Genomic DNA, 24,724 nt, shown 5'->3' on the forward strand with positions numbered 1-24,724 from the left:
AGAAAACCCACAAGTAAACCACCGTGAGAATGAAGGTAGAAAAGCCAAAGCAAGCTCACAAGTGGGCAAAGGTGGGAATTTGGGTGGATGAAGTGCTAAATCAAAATCATACTTATCTTTTACATAAGAAGGAATTTTCAGTTTAAGTATTTTTTTCGACAAGTTTTTCTCTTAAAGTGAGGGCTGCCTCGTAGATAATTCGACTAAGGTTATTTGGGTTATACACAGTTTCAAAGTAATGTGTGTACCCCGACTAATGTGTGTACTCCGACTAACGAAAGGGACCATAGAAGGAGTGAACACATGACGCCTTGCAAACATCATAAAATACTCAGTAAAGACTTCTTGTGTCGAACTCCCTGTGTGAGTTTGGGTAATTATGGTAAGTCTGGTGCCTTAAATATGTCGGTTTTCAATTTCTTCAGCATGGCCGGTTGGAATGTCTGCCTTCAAAGAAGACTCAAACATGGCATTGAGCCAAATTTGTAGAAGTAAAAAAGGGCTAGCAAACAAGAGGTTGACTTTAGGTTCAAAGTTTTTTAGGACATGAGATGCGAGCCCCAATGATTTATAGAGGGAGGCTAAAGTCAACTAGCTTAAACAAATGTTTCTCCCTTCATGTAATAGGTTAGCCAAAGTGATAAACTTTTTTACTACTTTAAGAGATTTAGAACAAAAAATGTAGTGTGATAACCAAAGTGTCAAAAAAGAGACGTGTTCTTCATCTGACACATTTTTAGTTTGGTATTCAAAATGGTCAATGATGAAGTTGTTGTATCTAGCACGTCTGGAGTTGAAGATGATGGTAAATTCATCCTGCATGGTAGGTTTAAAAATGTCACCAGTCGGTCAAAGACTAGTGATAGAAGTTATGTCAAGTAGAGTCGATGTGATCATCCTACAACATAGATGAAAGGTGTTTATCAAACTATCCTATAATTGCAATGTTGTGATGTGCATGTTTGAACTGTACATAGTGCCAACCCTTGACAATTGGATCAAGTTGAAGAAACCTTGTTCCTTCCAAACTTGTGTTTTCTTCGACTACGCCTTTTCTAGCCCAAGTATGTACTCTTTTTGATTGGTATATGACGCAGAGCGGAAGATGCGAGAAGAGGAACTCATGAAGCTTAAATCATTGTTTTGATTCAAACAAACACGAGGTTTGGTATGATAGTAGCAAGGGAATATTTCTCTCTCTTTCTTAATATTTATAGTAGGGTTAGGAAATGAACCCAGACATGCAAGTATATTATCAGAAATGGAAAAGGGAATCAATACCTGAGATTTCCATATTATAGATTTTTCCTCCTCCATTGGTGACTCGGGAACGTAAGCTTGGTTCCCAACACGAATAAGAACCTTAATGGCTATTGTAAGACCCCAATTTTGACCCTAAGTACCCTCATGCTATCTCATCATATGCATTAGCTTTTGGGATCACACCTTGACATCCTCCTTACCCCTCATTCATTGGGTTTGCATTGAGGGAGGTCACCAAACACATTTGATTGTATCATACTTTATTTTTCATTACTTACCAACCTAAATGCAAAAAATATGTCAATATATAGTATGTTGCTTTTGTAGGTATTGTGTGTGTTCACCCATACTCCACCAAGCTCATATCTAGGGTTTGAGACCCTCAATGCAGGAAGACTAATCAAGACATGGTTCACATTGACTCTATACATCATATATGGATCCCCGTGGTCCTAACATATCATTTTGATCAATAATCCATCAAGAGTTTGAAGCTTGTTTGCCTTGGAAGCCCTAATTCATTTGGGTATCTAGTGTGACTTCCTCAACAAGTTTCCTCATCAGTTGATCAAATATTTCAAAGGATACTTCATATTACATCATCTTATGCATATATGATCCTCCATTAGTCCAAGAGATCAATAGAACTTCAAGTTTGCAAGTTGGTTCATGGTGGTTGACCAGAGAAGTCAACTAGTCAAAACTAGGGTTCCATAATCCCTATCTCCTACAATGTTTCTCATATGAAAATGATTCCAAGATAAACGTTACTCCTTATGACAATCCAAACAACTTTCATGTTGATGTCAAGAGCTAGTTGTGCTTTGAAAGTCATTTTTTATGGTGAAAAATTATAGGTTATTTTGTTTGAACCCTAGTTTGGAGGTCAACTTCTAAGGACCATAACTTTCTCAATTATTATGAGATTAAATCAATTCAAGTTACATGATTAACTTCAAGATGTCCTATCCAACTTTAATGTTTGTAAGAAGTTATAATTCAACTTGCAAATTCATGTTCCAAGAGTAAACATTATAGGTCACTTTGGGCCATTACCATTGAACAAGTGATTTTCCTCAACTTCTAAAATGCATAACTCTTTCATGACAAATCCAAATAAGGTCAAATTTGTAACCAAATTGAAGTAGTTTTAAATAGATACAACTTTGATGAAGGAACATTTTCCATTTGAAGCCCCTATGAAAAGTTATTCAAGGTGGAAGAAGTGAACATTTGACATGGTACTTAGAAAACTTTCAAATATGTTTGTTTTTCCAAACTTCCACCTCAAAATTCATCATGATCCAAGATTCAAATGGGAAAGTGTTAAACATGAAAGTTGTTCCCATTATCTCACCTTTCCAAAAAGTCCAAGATCATCTCATTTGGCCAAGAAATAAAGGACTTGTGCATATGTTCTTTTCCAAGGTTCTTTTGGATGGATTTCACATACACTTTCCAATCTCCATTTCATGACCATATGACATGATTTAAGCATTGCACATTGGTGATTTTGGACCTGAATACATCACTTGATGGGCCTATCACACTCCCATGCGAGCATATAAGGCAATTACTAAATTTGGCAAATTTTGGAAGTGTGTGGAAATGAATCACAATGCCTATAAATACAACCCTCTTGGCCTAGAATTAAGGACCTCATGCCCAAGCTTTGAACCTGCAATCCAAACCCTCACCATTAAAGGATAATCTTGAAGGTTTTCATTTGGAAATCAAGCTTCAAATCTCATTCTGTTTTGAGATTGAAACTCCAAGAGTCCAAGCTTTTCTTTGATCCAATTCATCTCCTACAAGCTTATGAACCCAAGTCAAGGACAATTGGAAGCAAGATCAAGCAAGGTTGAAGCTCACTCGAAGGTGATTTTCCAGAATTTTCATCTCTTTGATTCTCACTCAATTATTCACTATTCTGTGTGATTTTTGGTTGGCTGAAGTCTTACCAATGTAGGCAACAAGATTGAGTTGCTTTGAGGTCAAATCGAGGCAACTCAGTTCATGATCCTTAAAATTCAAATTCCTGTATCTTTTTATATACTTAGAATTAGAGAAAATTGAGGCCAAATTCGTGATCCTGAGCATTTTCTCTTTAAAATAGTGTCCTTGTTTTTCATTTTTCATTGAGTTGAGGGTGGACCAGTCCGGTGAGGTCCACCAAAGAAGATGACCGGAGCTAGGGCTCCGGTGGTGCGTCGGCAAGGCCCAAACCATCTGATTTGATTGCAACATTTTAATCTTAAGCGTCCATTTTGATTACCAGCTTTACAACGCGTTTGACTCAGGTGTTTGGTGCACTCTAGCGTGTGACCATCAGATCTACCATCTCAATTAAGTAGGGAGATCTGATGGCCCTTATTTTTTCTATTTTATTTTTAATTTATGATTTTATGTTTAATCCACTTATTTTATTTAATTAATAGAAATTTCATTTTTAATCCAAAAAATAGAGACATTCACAAAAAATCTTTAAATATTTTTATCTTTCATATTCTAAATTTAAATTATTTTTTTGGATTAACTTTGATATTTTTCATGAATTAAATGTTTTTGTGAATATTTTTAATTGTTTAAAAATACTTCTGACTTTTCAAAAATCATGAAATTTTTTGTCTAAGGTCCTTTGACCTTGTTTGACCTAGGATAAATCTCTTGGACATTTATTTGGTGTTTTGAAGAGATTTTAGGTTTTGACCAAATTAAATTGTATTCTAATGCATTTTTATTTTTATTTTAATTGATTAAATGTGTAAAAGTTATGTTGAGCCATTTTTAGGGTCTTGTGATGTTTGACTATTTGTTTGGGCCTTGGTCAAGGTTGATTTGACTTTTGTTGGATTAAAACCATTGGATTTAGGGGATGGATGAAATGTATATTTTAATCTCCCAAAATGAATGAATGGTTTTAATTTGATAAAATTTCTCCCATGACCAATTTGTATTTCTCTCATTCCCCCCTCTTCATCTTCATCCCTATTCTTTCCCATTCCCCCCATTTGACCAATGAAATCTTTAATGTCTTAAGGCTAATTGGTTCATCAATGACCTTGTGTTAGATGAACCAATATAAGTATGACTGAGATAGGTCCATCCCTCTTGTTCTTTTCTTTTAGTGTGTGGTATATTTTAGGAGTTTGGTTCATTATACCAAATCTCTAACATGCATTAACACCTAAATTTTTATTGCCTGACCTCAGATAGTTGTGACTTCTACATAAGTCTAATTATGATTGCTTAACATAGAGCTAAATTTGACCTTAAAGGCATAACATTCTAGTAAGTGAGATTGTAAGTCTCCCATCCTTCATGGTATTGTTTGGAAACTTGACCTTTTTTTCTTCCCATGGAAGATGTCTTGGTATAAGGATCCATGCTTGTGAGTGGATGGTTGAATATTCTCCAAAGAATGACTTAATCAATTAAAAGACATCACTAACACTTGACTAACCTTTAACTAACATTTGACTAACTCTTATTAATATTACTTTATTTTCAAGTCATTTACTTTATGCAATTTAACTTTCAGTCATTTATCATTCATTACCATTTACATTTCATTTAACTTATTTATGTTTATGTCATTTTCCCTTTGCTTATTTGAGCCATATCTTATAATTTTGTATATTGTTTGTGCATTTTGATTTTTGTTTATGGTCTTAGGACCTTAAAACATTTAACAAACAACAAAAAACCCTAAAAAATATTTGGTGGACTGTTGATCTTTATATGAACTTTTGGACTTAGGATTAGGCAATATTCCCTGTGCAAAAAGGACTTGGCCAATGCCAACATTCTGAGACCAAGTTATTGTGAACCAAGCCTTCATCTGATGCAAGTCTCGGGATTTATTTGAATTCATCTATTACTTTGTCCTTGTGCTAATTGTTATTGTGTCTGATGCTTTGTTCTGAGTTGATCAAGGAATATTTCATTTGGTACATAAGAAGACAAAGTGGAATGCTAGCTAGGGGATTTGCTTGCTTGGATGTGGTTATCTTTATTTGGTGCCTTAACCTTCTTGATGTCTGGATATTGCTGATTTACTTATTGCTTGTTGTTTGTCAAAGTCCAAAGGGAAAGTGGGTTTTCTATATGACATTCTTGTGTGTTGGATTGCATCCCATGGGTTAGATCTTTTCAACTCTTATCTTTTAATTTTATAATTAGGATAACCTCTTCATCTTCTCCCACTTCTTAAATTTCAAAATATCTCCCCCTTTTCAAAAACTTTCTTTGCTTGTGATTTCAAAATTATACCTTATTTCAAGTAGAAACTTTGGCCTTAGGCCATTGAATTTTTGAACTTCTTTTCTGAAATCAAACTTGTAAATAAACTTAATCATATTGACTTAAAATTTCAAAAGACAAAAAGAACTAACAACTCCATTCAAACTTTTGGCCCTTTGTGCCCTTCTCAATCAATTTTTTTGTTAAAAGAAATTCATCGACTTTGAAATTGTTACCATGAACTACGAGGTTTTGATCCCTCATTTTTATGTTGGTACGTAGGCACAATTCTGAAGGTCTTGTCAAACACAAAAATATAATCAATGAATTATTTTCTCATCCCCACACTCCATTTTTCTCAAACATCTTTTATACTAAACACATATGCACACATAAAAAAGGGCTCCTAGGAGTACCTAAGACAATTTGGGTGCTAACACCTTTCCTCCGTGTAACCAACCCCCTTACTTGTAATCTCTGGAATTTTATTAGTTTTCATTTGAAAACTTCTTATCTTTGGGTTTTGTTCGTGCTTTTCCCTTTTCCATTGGAAATAATAAAAGCGCGGTGGCGACTCTAGTTTTATTGATGTTAAGCTTATCCATAACTTGGTGGTCATGAATTTACCGCTACAGTTGCACCAAGTGGTAACATTTTCTCTAGGTTTGATGAAGACACCATTGTTTAAAATTGGGGAGTAGGTTTAGAGAAGATGAAGTTTTGAAGGAAGTTTTTGGTTTCTTCTAAATACTAGGAAGTTGAAGATTAAGTTGGGAAAAGAAAAAAATTGTGAAATAGGGGATATTTATAGTCATATTAGAAATACCTTTCATTTATCCTTTTCTCACTCTTGAAAGTAAACAATTGAAACTTTTTAGTTGACACATGTCTTTTAATTTAAAGGTGAAATGGAAAAGGTTGATTGTTGTATGACCCATATTCTTTATGCAAAAATGGAGCCATGATTGAAATATTTTAGGTGCGTGTCTCGAAAAGACGTTTTGATTAAGTGGTTATGATGATGATGTTAGCGCTGTAACACCCTAGTTTTTGATTTATTGAATTTATTTGATTTATTATGACTTTTGTGTATTTATTTTATTATGTGTAATACTAATTAAATAAATAAGGGTAGTGGGGTGTGTGACTTTCAGGTGAAAGTATGGAGAGTAATTAGAGACTAGTAGAATTTGATTAAATTGTTAGAGTTTATTTTAATAATTAAAATAATAGTATTTTATTATATTTATTTGATTTAATAGAAAATAGAGAGTTTTGGGCCAAAGTATGATTTATGAAGAGTGGAAGGGAGGAAGGAGTAAGAGGAATAAGAGTTTGGGCTAGAATTGGAATTTTAACCCGACATGCTTCCCAGACTTGTATTTCAAGTCGTTCGTCATATAATGGATGTTCTGCAGTATTAGGGACGGTGACGAGCGCCACGACCGTGACAGGTAGCTCGTCATGAGTTTGAAGTGGACACAAATACTTATTTTGATGATATTAAGTTGCATTTTTTGATTCTTCGACTTTTGTGGATGTTTTGGGTACTGTTATACTCAGTTAGTTTTGCTTAAATGATATGTTGGTATGATTTAACGATTAAACATGATTTTAATCGGATCCATATGGTATTTGATGAATGATGGATATGTGTATATGTGATGATGATGTTGTTTTAATTGCTTTGAATTGTGATGATGATATGCTACTGTATGAGCATGAATTATGTTTTTGAATTATGAGTATGTTATTGTAGGATGATAGTTCGGGAAGGGAACTATTTTCGTTGGGTTAATGCATATTTTGTTTATTGTCAGGAGGGGACTTTAAAAAATATGTTGTTGTTGCATTGACGTATTGTGACATGCATTATTTATATCGTTGATGTTGATAAAAGAGGCAAGTTACAATCCGAGCAGGATGGATTGTGACTTGTCCCGAATCCGAGCAGGGTGGATTTGGTGTTCAAGCAGGGTGAACTTGGTTCCTGAGTGAACGAATTGATGATGATATGGTACCACATGCATATGAGTCTCGTTGAAGTTGTGAGTCTCATTACAAAATTTAAATGATGTATATGTGATTGAATTGAGTATATTGATGGATTAGGTGTAAGAATATTGTTGTGTGATTGTTGTCGAATGTCTAGATGTTTGAATTCTACCTTGCCGCTTATGTCATTAAATTATTGATGTGAATTCTCACCCCCTTTGCTTTGATGTTGTCCATCATGAACATCTTGCAGATACTCAGGATTAGAGTTTCTGCTATGAGTAGGAAATAGCTCTTGGAGTTGTTTTCATTAGTTATCGCATTTAACGTCAGTTGCTATGCTCTATTTCTGTAACATTAGGGGAGAATGATGTTTTCTTTTATTACATTTGATGTCGAATTACTTGCTTTTATGAAAGTTCAATAACTATTATGTTAAAGTTGTGAAGAGTTGGGTATTGAAATTCCTTTTCGAATCATTTTGTGAAAGTTAAGTCTTTATAAGACCCAAATTGAAGATAAAATGTCTTATTGCCATGATTGATGTGATGCCGCTATGATGATACCCAAAGTGAATGTGAGCATGTGATGACATATGTTGTATGTTGTTTGTTTTTCCTCTGCATATTTTCAAAATGATTATGTTTTGTTGAAGGGTTGTCGTTGGTGACACCTTAAATTGTCGAGTAATCCTTTTTATATAAGTTTCAAGGTTTAGGGTGTTACATAATGGTACCAGAGTAGGTCGGTCTGTTCGGCCGGGTTTTTGTATGATAATTGATCCCTAGTATGTGACATGTGTGTGTACACGATCGATGCATTTTTTCTTCTAATGTCTGTTTGATGATATGCGTAATGGCTGGAAGAAAAAGTCGTGCAATTGCTGATGCTTTGGAATCAATGGCTCAAGCACTACATGGGCAACAGAATCAGGCCGTTTATGAGTTTCGTGGCTTGGGAAAAGTTTAGAGGAATAATCCACTAACGTTCAAGGGTAGATATGACCTGGAGGGTGCTCATGCATGGCTGAAAGAGATTGAAAATATTTTCCGAGTAATGGACTATATTGAGGAGCATAAGGTATTGTTTGGAACTCACATGTTGTCTGAGGAAGCTGAGGATTGGTGGGATAATACATGCCAAATACTAGAGGTTACTGGTACTGAGGTTACTTTAGTCGTGTCCAGAGTGCAGTTTCTAGAGAAGTACTTCTCTAAGGATGAGCGCATCAAGAAAGAAATTGAATTCCTTGAGTTGAAGCAAGGAAATTCGACGGTTGTAGAGTATGCTGCAAAGTTTGAGGAACTAGTGAAATATTTTCCGCACTATAACAAGGTTGTTGCTAAGGGTTCAATGTGCATAAATTTTGAGAGTGGGATACGTCCCAAGATCAAACAAGTTGTTGGTTATCAGGAGATCGATCGCTTTTGTATGCTAGTGAATAAGTGCATAATCTATGATAAATACAATATAACCCAATCTACTCACTACAAGAGTATTAGTGAAAGGAAAGGGAAGGGAAATTTTCGAAGAAAGTGGTATATAACTCATGTTGACAAAGGGAAATAGAAATCTACAATTGAGAATAAGCCAAGTGGGGGAGGAGCTCCTACTTTGATCAAATGTTATAGGTATGGTGTGATAGGTCATTATGCCAATGAGTACTCCAGTGCTGAGAAGAAATGTTACAAGTGTGAGAAGAAAGGGAACCTTATCGCTTATTGTAAATGTAATGATAAGACTTGATAGAATTACGGAGAGAAAAGTCACACGAGTACTAATAGCTAGAATTCGAAGAAGGCCCAGTCTAAAGGAAAGGTTTTTGCCTTGTCTGGGATATAGACTACTAGTGATGACAGGTTGATTTGAGGTACGTGTTTTATCAATAGTATCCCTCTAATCTCTATTATTGACATGGGTACAACACATTCTTTTATTTTGCTTGATTGTGATAAGAGGTTGGATTTAAAGTTATCTTCTATGGTGAGAAGTATGGTTATTGATACCCCAACCAATGGTTCAATAACTACTTCATTGGCGTGTTTGAAATGTCCATTGACTATTTATGATAAGAGTTTTGCGATGGACCTAGTTTGTCTACGGTTGAGTCAACTTGATGTTATCCTTGGAATGAATTGGTTGGATTTCAATCATGTTCGTATCACCTGTTTCGCCAAGACGGTGGTGTTTCTAGAGGTGGGCGGAGATGGAAAGTTGATGTTTATATCTGCTAAGCAAGTAGAAAAATTCTTGAAAGAGGAGACACATGTGTTCACTATGTTTGCTACTTTGGGAATTGAGAATAAAGTTGTGATGGAAGAGTTACCAGTTGTGTGTGATTTTTCCAAAGTGTTTCCTGATGATATCACTGATTTTTCGCCAGAGCGTAAAATGGAGTTTTCTATAGACTTAGTACCTGATACTAGTCCAGTGTCATTGGCTCCTTATAGAATGTTCGCTTCAAAGCTGAGTGAGCTGAAGAAATAATTGGAATAGTTGCTTGATAAGAGGTTTTTCTGACCGAATGTTTCGGTGTAGGGAGTGCTAATGCTGTTAGTTAAGAAGAAGGATGGTAGCATAAGGTTGTGTGTTGATTATCAACAACTGAACAAAGTGACTATCAAGAACAAGTATCCACTTTAGAGAATCGGCGACTTGATGAATCATTTAGTTGGAACTTGTGTTTTCATCAAGATTGATTTGTGGTCAAGTTATCATCAAAGTCGAGTGAAACTAGAGGATATTTTGAAGACTACATTCAAAATAAGATATGGTCAGTACGAGTATTTTGTGATGTCGTTTGGTGTATCTAACAGGCCTAGAGTGTTCATGGAGTACATGAATCTAATATTCCATTCATATCTAGATCAGTTTGTGGTTGTGTTTATCGACGACCTTATGATATATTCAAAGTCAGATGAAGATCATGCTGAGCATTTAAGGATCATGTTACAGACCTTAAGAGAAAAGAAGTTGTATGTAAAGTTATCTAAGTGCGAGTTATGGCTAAATGAAGTGATTTTATTTTGTCATGTACCTTCTAGTGAAGGTATTGTTGTTGATCTGTCGAAGGTTGACACTGTGGTTACAATGGGAAACTTCGAAGTCTGTAAATGAGATAAGAAGTTTTCTAGGTTTGGCTGGTTACTACAGAAGGTTTATTGAAGGTTTTTAAAGTTGGTGATGCCTTTGACTCGGTTAACTCGAAAGGGTCAAGCATATGCGTGGGATGCTTTGTGTGAGGAGAGTTTTGTAGGACTCAAGAAGAAATTGACATTGGCTCTAGTATTGATTTTTCCGAATCTGAGTTAGTCTTTTGTTGTGTATTGTGATGCTTTAATGATGGGTGTGAGTGGTGTACTGATGCAGAATAGATAGGTTATGGCTTACGCTTCTAGAAAATTGAAGGTTCATGAGAGGAATTATTCTACACATGATCTGGAATTAGTCGCCATTGTGTTTGTACTTAAGATTTGGAGGCATTACATGTTTGGTTCCAGATTTGAAGTGTTCAATGATCACAAGAGTTTCAAGTACTTATTCGATCAAAAAGACATGAATATGAGGTAGAGAAGGTGGATAAATTTTTTGAAAGACTATGATTTTAGTTTGAATTAACATCCTAGTAAAGCAAATTTCATAGCTGATGCTCTAAGTATGAAGTCGTTTCATATGTCAATGCTTATAGTTCGAGAGTTGGAGTTGATTGAATTCTGAGATCTGAGTTTAATGTGTGAAAGGACTCGTAATAGCATGTGGTTGGGCATGTTGAAGTTGACCCGTGGTATTCTTGAAGAGATCAGAGAAGGTCAAAAGATCGACTTAGGATTAAATGACTGGTTGGTGTCGATTAATCAAGTTCAAGGTGGTGATTTCAGAATTGACGAAAATGATGTGATAAGGTTTAGAGATAGAGTTTGTGTACCAAATGTGACCTAACTTAAGAAGAGTATTCTTGAGGAAGGTCACAAGAGTGACTTGAGTATTCATCCCGGTGCTACTAAAATGTATCAAAACTTGAACAAGTTCTTTTGCTGGCCAAGAATGAAGAAGGAAATTGTTGAGTTTGTGTATGCTGTTTGACTTACAAGAAGTCAAAGATTGAACATCAGAAGTCGTTGAGTCTGATGCAATTGTTGTTTATCCCTTAGTGGAAATGGGATAACATTTTGATGGACTTTGTGTTTGGGTTAACACAAACAGTGAAGATTTGTGATACCATTTGGGCTATTGTGGATAGGTTGATTAAATTGGCATACCTTATTCTGATTGGACTTAACTATCCATTGGACATGCTACTAGAGTTATATACTAAGAATATTGTGAGTTTGCATGGGATCCCATCCAATATTGTATATGGCAGGGATCTGAGGTTTATGTCGAGGTTTTGGGAGAGTTTGCAGAAAGCTTTGGGTACAGAGTTATGTTTGAGTTCTGCTTATCACCCGCAGACAAATTGTCAGATATAAAGTACTATATAATCCTTAGAAGACTTGTTAAGGGCCTGTGTGCTAGAACAAGGAGGTGATTGGGATAACTTTTTATTGTTGGCCGAGTTTACCTACAATAACAGTTCCATTCGAGCATTGGAATGGAACCGTTTGAGGCGTAGTATGGTAGAAGGCATAAAGAAACCTTTATGTTGGTTTGAGTCAGGAGAGAGTGTTGTGATTGGACCAGAGGTTGTCCAACATAATATAGAGAAGATCAAAGTGATCCAAGATAATATGAGAACTTCACAGAGTCTCCAGAAGAGCTATCATGATAAGCGAAGGAAGGCACTTGAGTTCCAAGAGGGGGATCACATGTTTCTAAGAGTTACTCTGGTAACTGGTGTTGGTCGAGCGTTGAAGTCTCGAAACCTCACTCCATGTTTCATTGGCCTATACCAGATTTTGCAGCGGATCAGATAAGTGGCCCATTGGATTGCCTTACGGTCATCGCTTGTTGATCTTCATGATATATTTCATGTGTCTCAGTTGATGAGGTACATTCTGGATCCGTCTCATGTGATCCAAGTGAATGATGTGCAAGTGAGAGATAACCTGACTGTTGAGGCATCACCTAGGAAAATAAAGGATCGGGAAGTGGAGTAGTTGTGTGTTTGACAAACTCTGTTTTGAGGAGTTAACATATATTATGTTTTGAGGAGTCTGTCTCATGTGATCCATGTGTGACAAATTCTATTTTGAGGAGTTAACATCTTTTCACCATTGTTATTATTTTGAAGGTTTGGGAATAATATGATTTTATGAAAACCATGGATTAAAGTCGTTAATTTGATAAAATTAGATGTTATTAATGAATATATAACATATGTGTAATATGTTGGATCGATTTTTGATGCATGGTTTGAGAAATAGAAGTTTTGCAGTTGACTCCATAAAAAAACGAGTTATGCAAGCCTGCCGTTACATAGGTGACGTTTTGGATTTTTGAGGGCGCTGACGGGCGTCACGCTAGTGACGGGTAACCCGACATGCTTCCCAGGCTTGTGTTCCAAGTCAGTCGTCACATAGGTGAAGTTCTGTAGTATTAGGGACGGTGACAAGCGCCACGGCCGTGACGGGTAGCCTGTCATGAGTCTGTAGTGGGTGCAAATACTTGTTTTGATGATATTAAGTTGCAAATTTAGATTCTTCGACTTTTGTGGATGTTTTGGATTTATTATGCTCAATTAATTCTGCTTATATGATGTGTTAGTATGATTTAACGATTAGACATGATTTTAATTGGATCCATGTGGTATTTGATGAATGATGGATATGTGCATATGTGATGATGATGTTGTGTTAATTACTTTGAATTGTGATGATGATATGATGTTGTATGAGCATGAATTATGTTGTTGAATTGTGAGTATGTTGTTGTAGGATGATAGTTCAAGAGGGGAACTATTTTCGTTGGGACAATGCGTGTTTTATTTATTATCAGGAGTGGACTTTAAACAATATGTTATTGTTGCATTGACGTGTTGTGACATAAATTCATTATGTCACTGATGTTGATAAAAGAGGCAAGTTACAATCCGAGCAGGGTGGATTGGTGACTTGTCCCGAATCTGAGTAGGGTGGATTTGGGGTTCGAGCAGGGTAACCTTGTTCCTGAGTGAATCAATTGATGATGATATGGTACCACATGCATATGAGTCTAATTGAAGTTGTGAGTCTGATTGTGTAATTTAAATGCTGAATATGTGATTGCTTTGTGTATGTTGATGGATTGGGTATGAGAATATTGTTGTGTGATTGTTTTCGAATGTGTAGATGTTTGAATTCTACCTTGTAGGTTATGTCGTTAATTTTTTGTTAGGTTATGTGATTGGCAGCATTTTGTTAAAATAAGTGAAATAGAAATATGTTGGACAAGATGTCTCTACATGCTTGTACGACATCGTGGCGTGTTGTGGTTTTACATTTTTGGAAGATTTGTTTTGTAGTGTGAGATTAGTAAATATTATTTGATGATTTTTTTCACGTATTCTGCGATTCAAAGTGCTTATTTTAGAAGCTCAAAGATCGGTTCCAGTTGTGCCTTGTTTCTTAAGAAAGGATGTCAAAAACATTTAAGGAAACATTAGATTTGATTCTTCCGAAGATTGTGCATAATGGATGTCAAAATATTTAAGGAGACATCATATTTGATTTAATCAAACTTGATTTGATTTGATTTGATCAGATCTACTGATTATTTAACCCAAAGCCCATGCTATTCTAGGGCTATATAAAGGACGGTTCTAAACCTAAGAAAATAAGGAAGAACCACATGAGATAGTATGTGTTAGGGTTTAGTTTTTTCATTATTTTTGTGAGTCATTCTTGTATCACTTAGATACTAGAATTGCACTGAGTTTTTGAGTTGTAATTGTGAATCACTCATAAGATTTTAAGAAAAAGTGGATTATGTTTCATTGGAAGTGTATCTTCTGTTTATTGTTAGAAGTTCTTATCATTATTGTGTGATTGAAGGGAAGTGAGAAGAGTTTCATATCTAGGAGAGCCTTAGATAGAAATTCCAAAGGTAGTGATTAGGTGAGAAGTTTGTAAAACTAACGGTTGTTTAGAACTTGAAACTAAAACTATTATACTGGATTTCCTTACTGGATTGGATTCCCCCGGATGTAGGTGACGTTGCACCGAACTGGGTTAGCAATTGACTTGTGTTATTTAGTTTATGCTATTTACTTTAACACTGTAAATGTTTATGGTGTGATAATGTCTTGATCTTGGTGTCGTGACATCATATACGACATCTGGTATCTGCATACCAAAATTTCAATTGGTATCAGAGTTGGTACCTTGTTCTATTTTGGGTGAGCTCCATGGAGATATTTTCTGGTACTATGGACAAGGAATGATGATTTATCAATAGACCACCTATTCTGGAAGGCACCAACTATGATTACTGGAAGGTGCATATGATGGCTTTTCTAAAATCTATGTATAGAAAAACCTAAAAAGCAGTTACCAAAGGTTAGGAACATCATGTGGTGCAAGATAAAGATGAGAAGGACACAACTAATTTAAAGCCTAGAGAGGACTGGTCTAATGAAGAAGATGAACTTGCTCTTGGAAACTCCAAAGCCTTGAATGCCTTGTTTAATGGAGTTGACAAAAACATATTCAGGATAATAAATACTTGTAATATGGCCAAAGATGCATGAGAAATCCGTAGAACCACTCATGAAGGCACATAAAAAGTTAAAATGTCAAGACTTTAACTTCTCACCACCAAATTTGAGAATCTCAGGATGAAAGATGATGAGTGTATTCATGATTTTCACATGAATATCCTTGATAGTGCCAATTAATCTAGTGCCTTGGGAGAGAAGACGTCAGAGGAGAAGCTTGTTAGAAAAATCCTCAGGTATTTACCTAAGAAGTTTGACATGAAGGTCACAACTATTGAAGAAGAACAAGACATCTGCGACATGAATGTGGAGGAGCTTATTGGGTCACTTCAAAATTTTGAATTGGTTATCAGTGATAGATATGAAAAGAAGAACAAAAACATAGATTTTATCTCCAACACTAATGATGATAAAGCTCAATGTGACATGGAGACTGATGAAGAAATTTCTAATGTTATTGTGATTCTTAGGAGGCAATTCAATAAGATGTTGAAGAGAATGGATAGAAAGCTAAAACCTAATGTCAAGAACATATCATTCAACATCAGTAAGAACAATGACTTTCAGAGAAAAACAAGAACAGAGGAAAAGCCCAATCAAGGAAAAGGTATTCAATGTCATGAATGTGAGGGATTTGGTCACATTAGATCAGAACATCCCACGTACCTCAAGAAACAAACGAAGGGTTTGTCTGTTACTTGGTCTGATGAGGATTTTAAAGGTGAAACTGATGATGAAACTGCTAAGCATGTTATAACCTTCACAGGTAGATATGAATCTGATGAAGATTCCTGTAACGAGGATGTTTCTTATGAAGAATTGGCTATTTCAAACAGAGATGTGTAAGATAGGAGAAAAGCATAAGAGAATCATAGCTCAACTACAGGATGAGAAAGAGAATATTTTGTCTACTATCTCTGGTCTTCAAGATGAAGTAACCCTATTGAATTCTAAACTTGAAAACATGACCAAATTAGTAAGAATGTTGAACAATGGGTCTGATATGTTAGATGAAATTCTTCAAGTAGGAAAAAGGGCTGGAAACTTAAAAGGCATAGGTTTTGATTACCAATATCTGAAAGGAAAAACCCATGTGACAAAATTTATTCCTCCAGAAAGGAAGTATGAGTCCATGATGTCCGACCAAATGTTACAATATCCTATCAGTCATCAAGAAACTCAAAGTAAAGTCAAGTTTTTTCCTTGGAAATGCCATTAATGTGGTAAATATGGACATATAAAGCCCTTATGCTACAGACTGTATGGTTATCCAAAACACCCAACATATCCTAGGACTAATCATGTGATGATTAAAACTAGAAAGGAGTGGAAACCTAAGATTGTTGTCTCTAGTCTTATAGCCCATACTTCTCTTAGAGCTTCATCTAGAGAAGATTGGTACTTTGACAGTGGTTGCTTAAGACACGTGACATGGTTAAAGAAGTATTTGGTGGACATTAAATCTTATTCCTCTAGTTTTGTCACGTTTGGTGATGAAGCTAAAGGTGAAATCAAGGGTATAAGAAAGATAGGTGGCACTGGTCTTCCTAGACTAGATGATGTGCTGCACGAGAAATGATTGACTACAAATCTCATCAGTATAGTCAATTATATGATCAAGGTTTAAAAGTTAACTTAACCAAGTCCGAATGTTTGGTTACAAATGAAAAGAATGATGTTCTGATGATAGGAGTTAGGTCTAAAGACAATTACTATTTATGGATACCAAAAGAAACTACTTGCTCTTCCACATGCTTAATGTACAAGGAAGATGAAGTCAATCTATGGCACTCGAAGCTTGGACATATGAATCTCAAAGGTCTGAAGAAGATTATGTTTGAAGAAGCTATTAAGGTGTACCAAAGATCAAAATTGAGGAGGGTAAATCTGTGGTGAGTGTAAAATTGAGAAGCAAACTAAGATGTCACATCCGAAGTTGCAACATCAGACTACTTCCAAAGTTTTAGAACTTCTTCATATGGAGTTAATGGGGCTTATGCAAGTTGAAAGTCTTTGTGGAAATAGGTATTTTTATGTGATTATTGATGATTTTTCAAGGTTTACTTGGGTGAATTTTATCAGAAAAAAATCATATACTTTTGAGGTATTCAAAGATCTTTATCAACGCCTTCAAAGAGAAAAGGAAAACGTGATTGTCAGAATCAGAAGTGACCATGGCAAGGAATTTGAAAATAAAACTTTTTTCTGAATTTTGTTCTTCTGAAGGTATTGATCATGAGTTCTCATCTCCCATTACTCCTCAACAAAATAGAGTTGTTGAATGCAAGAATATAACATTACAATAATCAGCTAGAGTCATGCTTCATGCAAAAAATCTTCCTTATCATTTTTGGGCTGAAGAAATGAACACTACTTGATATATCCACAATCGTGTTACTCTAAGAGCTGGTACTTCATCTACTCTCTATGAAATGTGGAAAGGAAGGAAACCTATTGTTAAGTATTTTCATGTGTTTGGGAGTAAATGCAATATTTTGGATGATCGTGATTAGAGGAGAAAGATGGATCCCAAAAGTGATGAAGGGATATTTCTTGTTTACTCTAGAAAAAATGGAGCTTACAGGGTAGTTAACTCCAGAACCAAGGTCATGATGGGATCCATTAATGTTGTGGTTAATAATATTGTAAAAGGGACTGATGTTGATGAAGATGTTTGAACATCATCTCAGTAGACGGATGCTTCAGAAAATATGGAAGAAATTAAGTCCAACATTGATCCAACAATGACTGAATCAGATAACCCTCAAGCCAACAAAGGTCCCTCTATCAGAATTCAGAAAGATCATCCAAAGGAACTTATTATTGGAAATCTAAATGAAGGGATCACCACTAGATCCAGAGATGTGATATCCAATGCTTGCTTTGTCTCAAAGATTGAACCTAAAAATGTGAAGGAGGCCTTGATTGATGAATTCTTGATAAATGCTATGCAATAAGAATTAGGGAAGTTCAAAAGGAATGAAGTGTGGGACCTAGTTCCAAGGTCTGAAGGGATGGATGTTATTGGCACGAAATGGATTTATAAGAACAAATTTGATGAAAATGGAACTGTGACAAAAAACAAGGTTAGGCTTGTTGCTCAAGGATACACTCAAATTGAAGGGATTGATTTTGATGAGACTTTTGCACCTGTTGCTCGTCTTGAATCCATAAGATTGCTCTTAGGAGTGGCATGTATGCTAAAGTTCAAGTTATTTTAGAGGGATGTGAAAAGTGCCTTCTTGAATGGGTACTTGAATGAAGAAGTGTATGTTGAACAACCTAAAGGATTCATAGATCCTAGTTTTACAGTTCATGTTTATAAACTAAGGAAAACTCTTTATGGATTGAAGTAAGCACCTAGAGCTTGGTATGAAAGGTTAATTGAGTTTCTTGTCAACAATGGCTATATGAAAGGGGGAGCAGAAGAGACCTTGTTTTTTAAAGAAGAGCATGGTAAAATCATGATAGTCCAAATATATGTAGATGACATTGTGTTTGGGGGGATGTCGGACCAGATGGTTCAATATTTTGTCAAGCAAATGCAATATGAATTTGAGACGAGTCTTGTTGGTGAATTAACCGCTTTTCTTGGTCTTCAAGTTAAACAAATGGATGATACTATCTTCATTACTCAAAGAAAGTATGCTAAGAATATAGTGAAGAAGTTTGGCCTAAAAAGTGATAATCACAAAAGGACACCTGTAACAACTCACTTGAAATTAACTAAGGATGAAAAAGGTGTTGATATGGATCAAAGTTTGTACAGGAGTATGATTGGTAGTATTTTGTATCTTACAGCTAGCAGACCAAACATCATTTGTTGTAGGAGTATATGCTAGATGTCAGGCTGAGCCTAAAATCAGTGACATCACTCAAGTGAAGAGGATCTTGAAATACATCAATGGAACTAGTGAGTATGGCATGTTGTATTCTCATAGTTCTAATTCCATGCTAGTAGGGTATTTTAATGTAGATTGGGCAGGTAATACTGATGATAGAAAAAGTACTTCTAGATGATGCTTCTTTTTGGGAAATAATTAAATATCTTGGTTCATCAAGAAGAAAATTTGTATGTTCTTGTTTACTAATGAAGTTGAGTATATTATAGGAGGAAGCAGTTTCTCTCAATTGATTTGGATGAAACAAATGCTAAAAGAATATAATGTCAAGTAGGATGTCATGACATTATATTATGATAATCTGAGTTCAATAATATATCCAAGAATCCCATTCAAAATAGCAGAACAAAGCATATTGATATTCGTCATCATTTTATTAGGGATCTTGTTGAGGACAAAATTATTACTTTTGAGCATGTGGCCACTGAGAAGCAACTGTTGTATATATTTATGAAAGCTTTGGATGAAAATTAATTTGAGAAGCTAAGGGGCGAATTGGGAATTTACATGTTTGAAGAATTATAACAATTACGATGTGGAGGCGTGCAATCAATATTTTCTCTTCCCTCCATTTAGTGGTGCATGAAACTCCAGGGAAATCATTACAAACTTTCCTTATTTTTATTCCAACATGCCATCATCTCTCTCATACTTGCTCCATCGAGTCCATTCCCTCTACCCTCAGTAAACTGTTCATCATTATTCTCATTTACTTTCATCTCTCTACAATCAATCTCAACTCCAAATTTGTCATCAAGATGTCTAAACCTTCTGACTCAACACCAAGCAAAAGCATTATAGATCAATCTCCCCATAGGATTGCATGTGCTAATATGGATTATTTAGATGTTGTAACTGATGTCATTCCTCTCTCCATGGTTCCAAGACACGTTCCTACTAAAAGAAGGGCTAGAACACATACTGGGAAAAAGGTTAGGCCTTCAACTGTAAGTAAATCTTCTAACCCCTATGGGTCGGTTCAAATTCTTTCTAGTGAGATTAGGAATATTGATCCCTCTGTTGCTGTCAAGAAACCTCACTATATGAATAACTTATATCTTGGTCCGATTAAAACCACGAATGTCGAACCTGATGTTGTTGCATCGGCTAAAGGTTCTATTGTTCCAAAAGCAGTGGGTAGTGTTGAATCAACTGAAAAACCAGAGTTTGAAAAACCAGAATCTGACTCTGGTATTGTAAGTATAGATAACCCTAGATCTGATAAAACCCTAGGTCAATCTAGTATAAATGATGCTGATAAAAATATTGTTGATAAAATTATTAGTGTGTTAATCTCTCAAATTTTGGGTATTGAATCTAATTCGGATGTTGTATCGGATGTCACGACATCCTTGGCCCAAACTGATCATTCTATTGAAACCCTTCCTGAAAAATATGATGGAAAGTCTAATAGTGAGTCTGTTATAGTTAAGTCCCCTAAAAAATATAAAGAGAAAGATGATTCTAATTGTATGTTTGTTGATATATCTGATAAAGAAGAGAATGTTGGTGTGAAGAAGGATCAATCTACATACATTGTAAATGTAGAAGATCTGGACTCTGATGATGAGTCCATTGGTAAGAGATTGGCTATAGGGGTAGCTAAGAGGTTAAAGAGTAGAAAAGGGAAGGTTGTTAAGTCTATAAGCAAGTATCCCAAGGCTCCTAATAAAAGTACAAGTGTTGGTCCTGCTAAAAGGTGGAGCAAGGTTGTAACCATTGCCACCAAGAAAAGATCTCTAAAGAGGAAGAAAGTCCCCTATAGTTCTAGTGACTATGATTATGATGTCGAACAAAATGTTCAATACATCATGCCTCTAAAGAAATCTAGTGGGAAAAAGGTCCCTATTAATGTGCCTGAAGTTCCCATTGACAACATCTATTTTGACTCTGTTGAGAATGTTGAAAAATGGAAGTTTGTGTACCAAAGGAGGTTGGCTTTGGAAAGGGAACTTGGCAAGGATGCCTTTGAGTGCAAAGAAGTGATGGATCTGATTAAAGAAGTTGGGTTGATGAAAAGTGTGTCTGGTTTTGGCAAGTGTTATAAGATGCTTGTAAAAGAGTTCATTGTGAATATTTCTAATAAGTGTGATAACAAAAGGAGTAAGGAGTTCAAAAAAGTGTATGTGAGATGAAAGTGTGTGGAATTTTCTCCAGAAATCATTAACAGGTTCATGGGAAGAAGTGAAGAGGAACAAGCTGAAGTGGAGGTTTCTGATAATGTCATTTGTAGGGAAATTACTGCAAAACAGGTAAGGGAATGACCAAGAAAAGGGAAGTTTTCAGCGAGTTTCTTGAGTGTGAAGTATGCAGTACTTCATATAATTGAAGCTGCTAATTGGGTCCCAACAAATCACACTTCCAACATTGCTACAGGGTTGAGTAAGTTTATTTACATTGTAGGAACCAAAACCAAGTTTGACTTTGGGTCCTATGTTTTTTACCAAACCATGAAGCATGCTACCTCTTTTGCTGTGATGATGCCTATAACATTCCCTCCTTAATTTGTGGTGTGATTCTGAGTTAGCATCCTAGTATTTTGATAAGCTCAAATGATGTCTGCAAGAGAGAATATCCTTTTTCTTTTTATTATAGGCTGGTTACATGGAAACATGTCCTAAAAGTTGTCATGACATTTGGTAAGGAAACTGCCAACTCAACCTTAAAGGATGGAATCATTGCTGAACTAAAAGTTTCTCTGCAGAAAGTTTGTGTTGTGAGCATTCACTTCTCTCTTATGTGATACTATTTGTGAGGTTGGTTTTATCTTATTCTGTTGTGTATGCCTCTGATGTATCTTAGAGAAGTTCCAAGTTTGTTTATTGTTTTTTTTTCTTTGAAGAAGTTCTCGTGTGTTTATTGGTGTGTACAAGATATGTTTTGCAAAGGTTATTTAAGCCAATTTTTTTCAAAGGGGGGGATTGTTAGGTTGTGTGATTGACAACATTTTGTTAAAACAAGTGAAATAGCAAGATGTTGGATAAGATATCTTGACATGCCTGTACAACATCGTGGCATGCTGTGATTTTACATTCTTAGAAGATTTGTTTTTTAGCATGAGATCAGTAAAGATTCTTTGGTGATTTGTTTCACGTATTCTGCGGTTCAAATTGCTTATTTTAGAAGCTCAAAGATCAGTTCCATCTATGCCTTGTTTCCTAAGAAAGGTTGTTAAACACATTTAAGAAAACATTAGATTTGATTATACAGAATAGATGTCAAAACATTTAAGGAGACATCATATTTGATTTGATTTGATTTGGTTTAATAACGAAGTTGCACATGAGATAGCCTTTGTTAGGGTTTAGTTTTTTCATTGCTTTTGTGAGCCATTCTTGTATCACTTAGATACTAGAATTAGATTGAGTTTTGAATTGTAATCATGAATCACTCATAAGCTTTTAAGTAAGAGTGGATTCTATTTCATTGGAAGTGTGTCTTCTATTTATTGTTAGAAGTTGTTATCACTATTGTGTGATTGAAGGGAAGTGAGAAGGGTCTCATATCTAGGAGAGTCTTAGATAGAAATTTCAAGGGCATGGATTAGGTGAGAAGTTTGTAAAATCAGAGGTTGTTTAAAATTGTAAACTAATACTATTGTAGTGGATTTCCTTCCTGCCTTGGATGCCCCCAGATGTAGATGACGGTGCACCAAACTAGGTTAACAATTGACCTGTGTTATTTATTGCCTGCTATTTACTTTAACACTATAATTGTTTCTGGTGTGGCAATGTCCTGATTCTGGTGTCGTGACATCGTATACGACATCTCGTATCTGTGTACCAAAATTTCAATTATTGATGTCATTTTTTACCCCCTTTGCTTTGATGTTGTCCATCATAGACATTTTGCAGATACTCAGAAGTAGAGTTGCCGGTGTGAGTGGAAATAGATCTTGGAGTTATTTTCATTAGTTATCATATTTACTGTTAGTCGCTATGCTCTTATTCTGTAACACTAGGGGCGAATAATGTTTTCTTTTATTACATTTGATGTCGACTTACTTACTTTCGTGAAAGTTCAATAACTATTATGTTTAAGTTGTTGAGGATTGGGTATTGAAATTCCTTTTCAAATTAATTTGTGAAAGTTAAGTCTTTATAAGACCAAAATTGAAGTTAACATGTTTTATTACTGCGATGATACCATAAGTGAAAGTGAGCATGCAATGATATGTGTTGTATGTTGTTTGTGTTTTTGTTGCATGTTTTTAAAATGTTTATGTTTTGTCGAAGGGTTGTCGTTGGTGACACCTTAAATTCTCGAGTAATCCTTTTTATATATGTTTCGGGGTTTAGGGTGTTACAAGCGCACATTCTAAATAGTATTGGAAGTTCTAAAAATGACATTTGTCTCTCAAATGATCGAAAGTGACATTTGTGTGTGTGTGTGTGTGTTGGGGGGGGGGATTTCTTAGCATAGAATTCTCGGCGTGCCGAGATCGATAAAGAGAATATAATGTTAAGACAATTGTTAGTTAAATATGAGGACACATGGTTATATGTGCGACAAGAATAATGTTCGACCATGATACCGAATTCGACACACTGGCCATGGGTTTTAGACTTAGCATTTTTCCAAAATTATGAGAATGCTTCTCTTCAAAATTCGACAAGTTGAGCCATCACCCGTGACCATTGAGATGAGGTAAAAGGATCAGATTGAGTAACTATTTTTTGATCTTATCCAGACATCGAAGACACATGGGAATAAGTTGGAGGACTAGAAGTTACACAAAGGGTTACACGTCGAACGCTGGAGATATATCCGTTATAAGTAGTTATTTATGTATTATTATATATAGTGGTTCTAGCGTTAGGAATCGTGTTTCAATGTCATTACAAAATCTCTATAGAACTCAAAGTACCCATGTCAGAGTGAGAAACAAATTTGTGAGGAATATGTATGATTCTCTATACTAACCTTCATTTATTTAATCGAAATAACGTTGTTACATTTTTCTTTACTATGTTTTAGCCTTTATTACTTTTCTCAACTCATTTTAGAGTGGATTTCGACTCAGTCAAAATCTTTAATTTCTTTTCACCTTTAAATTTTTTTGTTACTTTATTAAACACTTGACTTTAAACTCACAACGACATTCGAACATCTTTTTTAGAGAAATTATGCACAAAATATATTAGAATTTTCTAATTTGTTTTTGCAAGTAATTATCAAAACTAAGTGATTGTTTATCAAAAATATCGGTAAACAGTAAGAAATTATTTAAATATTTATTATATTTGTAATAATAAAAAAATATATATTACACTTTCTCCTAATTCCTCTTGACAAAAAAAACATAAGTCCTTTTTATAATTAAAATGTTATGCCTTTATATTTATCAACTATATATATTTTTTTTACATTTTGTTAATATTTGTATTTGGACAGGTTTTAAAAAAATTACTTACACCTATTAGTGATCCAAACATTATTAAATGCATCCCTCCAGACAGATTTATGGAGTTTGTGAAAAGATTTTTTTTTTAAATTAAAATTTAAAGATTCGAGGAAAGCATTTATGAGTGTTGCTCCTATATAAATAAAAGTTTGCTGGAAGAGGTATTCATGGATTGAAGAAAGAAATTGCCCATAGTAGAGAGCAAATAATGCTTTGGAAAATACAGAAAACGTGCTAAGTATAAGCACATCTACAAACAAAATGGCATCAAATGCACGAAAAAGACAA

The 24,724-nt window shown here is 35.1% G+C and overlaps 3 protein-coding genes and 1 pseudogene across 3 annotated transcripts; all 4 read left to right on the forward strand.

Moving 5' to 3' along the window:
- Positions 1-8,556: 8,556 nt before the first annotated feature.
- LOC127103147 (uncharacterized) lies at positions 8,557-9,246 on the forward strand. The gene is made up of 2 exons (XM_051040427.1): positions 8,557-9,038; positions 9,132-9,246. The coding sequence occupies exons 1-2, from the start codon at positions 8,557-8,559 to the stop codon at positions 9,244-9,246; spliced, it is 597 nt and encodes a 198-aa protein (XP_050896384.1).
- A 168-nt stretch (positions 9,247-9,414) lies between these two features.
- LOC127103148 (uncharacterized) lies at positions 9,415-9,987 on the forward strand. The gene has a single exon (XM_051040428.1). It carries the CDS (start codon positions 9,415-9,417, stop codon positions 9,985-9,987), a length of 573 nt encoding a protein of 190 aa, XP_050896385.1.
- Positions 9,988-10,881: 894 nt separating this feature from the next.
- Positions 10,882-16,709, forward strand: LOC127103150 (uncharacterized; annotated as a pseudogene).
- Positions 16,710-19,865: 3,156 nt separating this feature from the next.
- Positions 19,866-21,167, forward strand: LOC127103151 (uncharacterized). The gene has a single exon (XM_051040429.1). The coding sequence runs from the start codon at positions 19,866-19,868 to the stop codon at positions 21,165-21,167; it is 1,302 nt and encodes a 433-aa protein (XP_050896386.1).
- Positions 21,168-24,724: the final 3,557 nt, after the last annotated feature.

This window comes from Lathyrus oleraceus, chromosome 7 (assembly GCF_024323335.1).
Source record: "Lathyrus oleraceus cultivar Zhongwan6 chromosome 7, CAAS_Psat_ZW6_1.0, whole genome shotgun sequence".
Lineage (NCBI taxonomy): Eukaryota > Viridiplantae > Streptophyta > Magnoliopsida > Fabales > Fabaceae > Lathyrus > Lathyrus oleraceus.

Coding starts and splice junctions, on each gene's coding strand:
- LOC127103147 (XM_051040427.1), top strand. CDS start 8,557: ATGGACTATATTGAGGAGCATAAGGTATTGTTTGGAACTCACATGTTG. Junction 9,039..9,131: donor GGAAATTTTCGAAGAAAGTG/GTATATAACTCA, acceptor CAAATGTTATAG/GTATGGTGTGATAGGTCATT.
- LOC127103148 (XM_051040428.1), top strand. CDS start 9,415: ATGGGTACAACACATTCTTTTATTTTGCTTGATTGTGATAAGAGGTTG.
- LOC127103151 (XM_051040429.1), top strand. CDS start 19,866: ATGGATTATTTAGATGTTGTAACTGATGTCATTCCTCTCTCCATGGTT.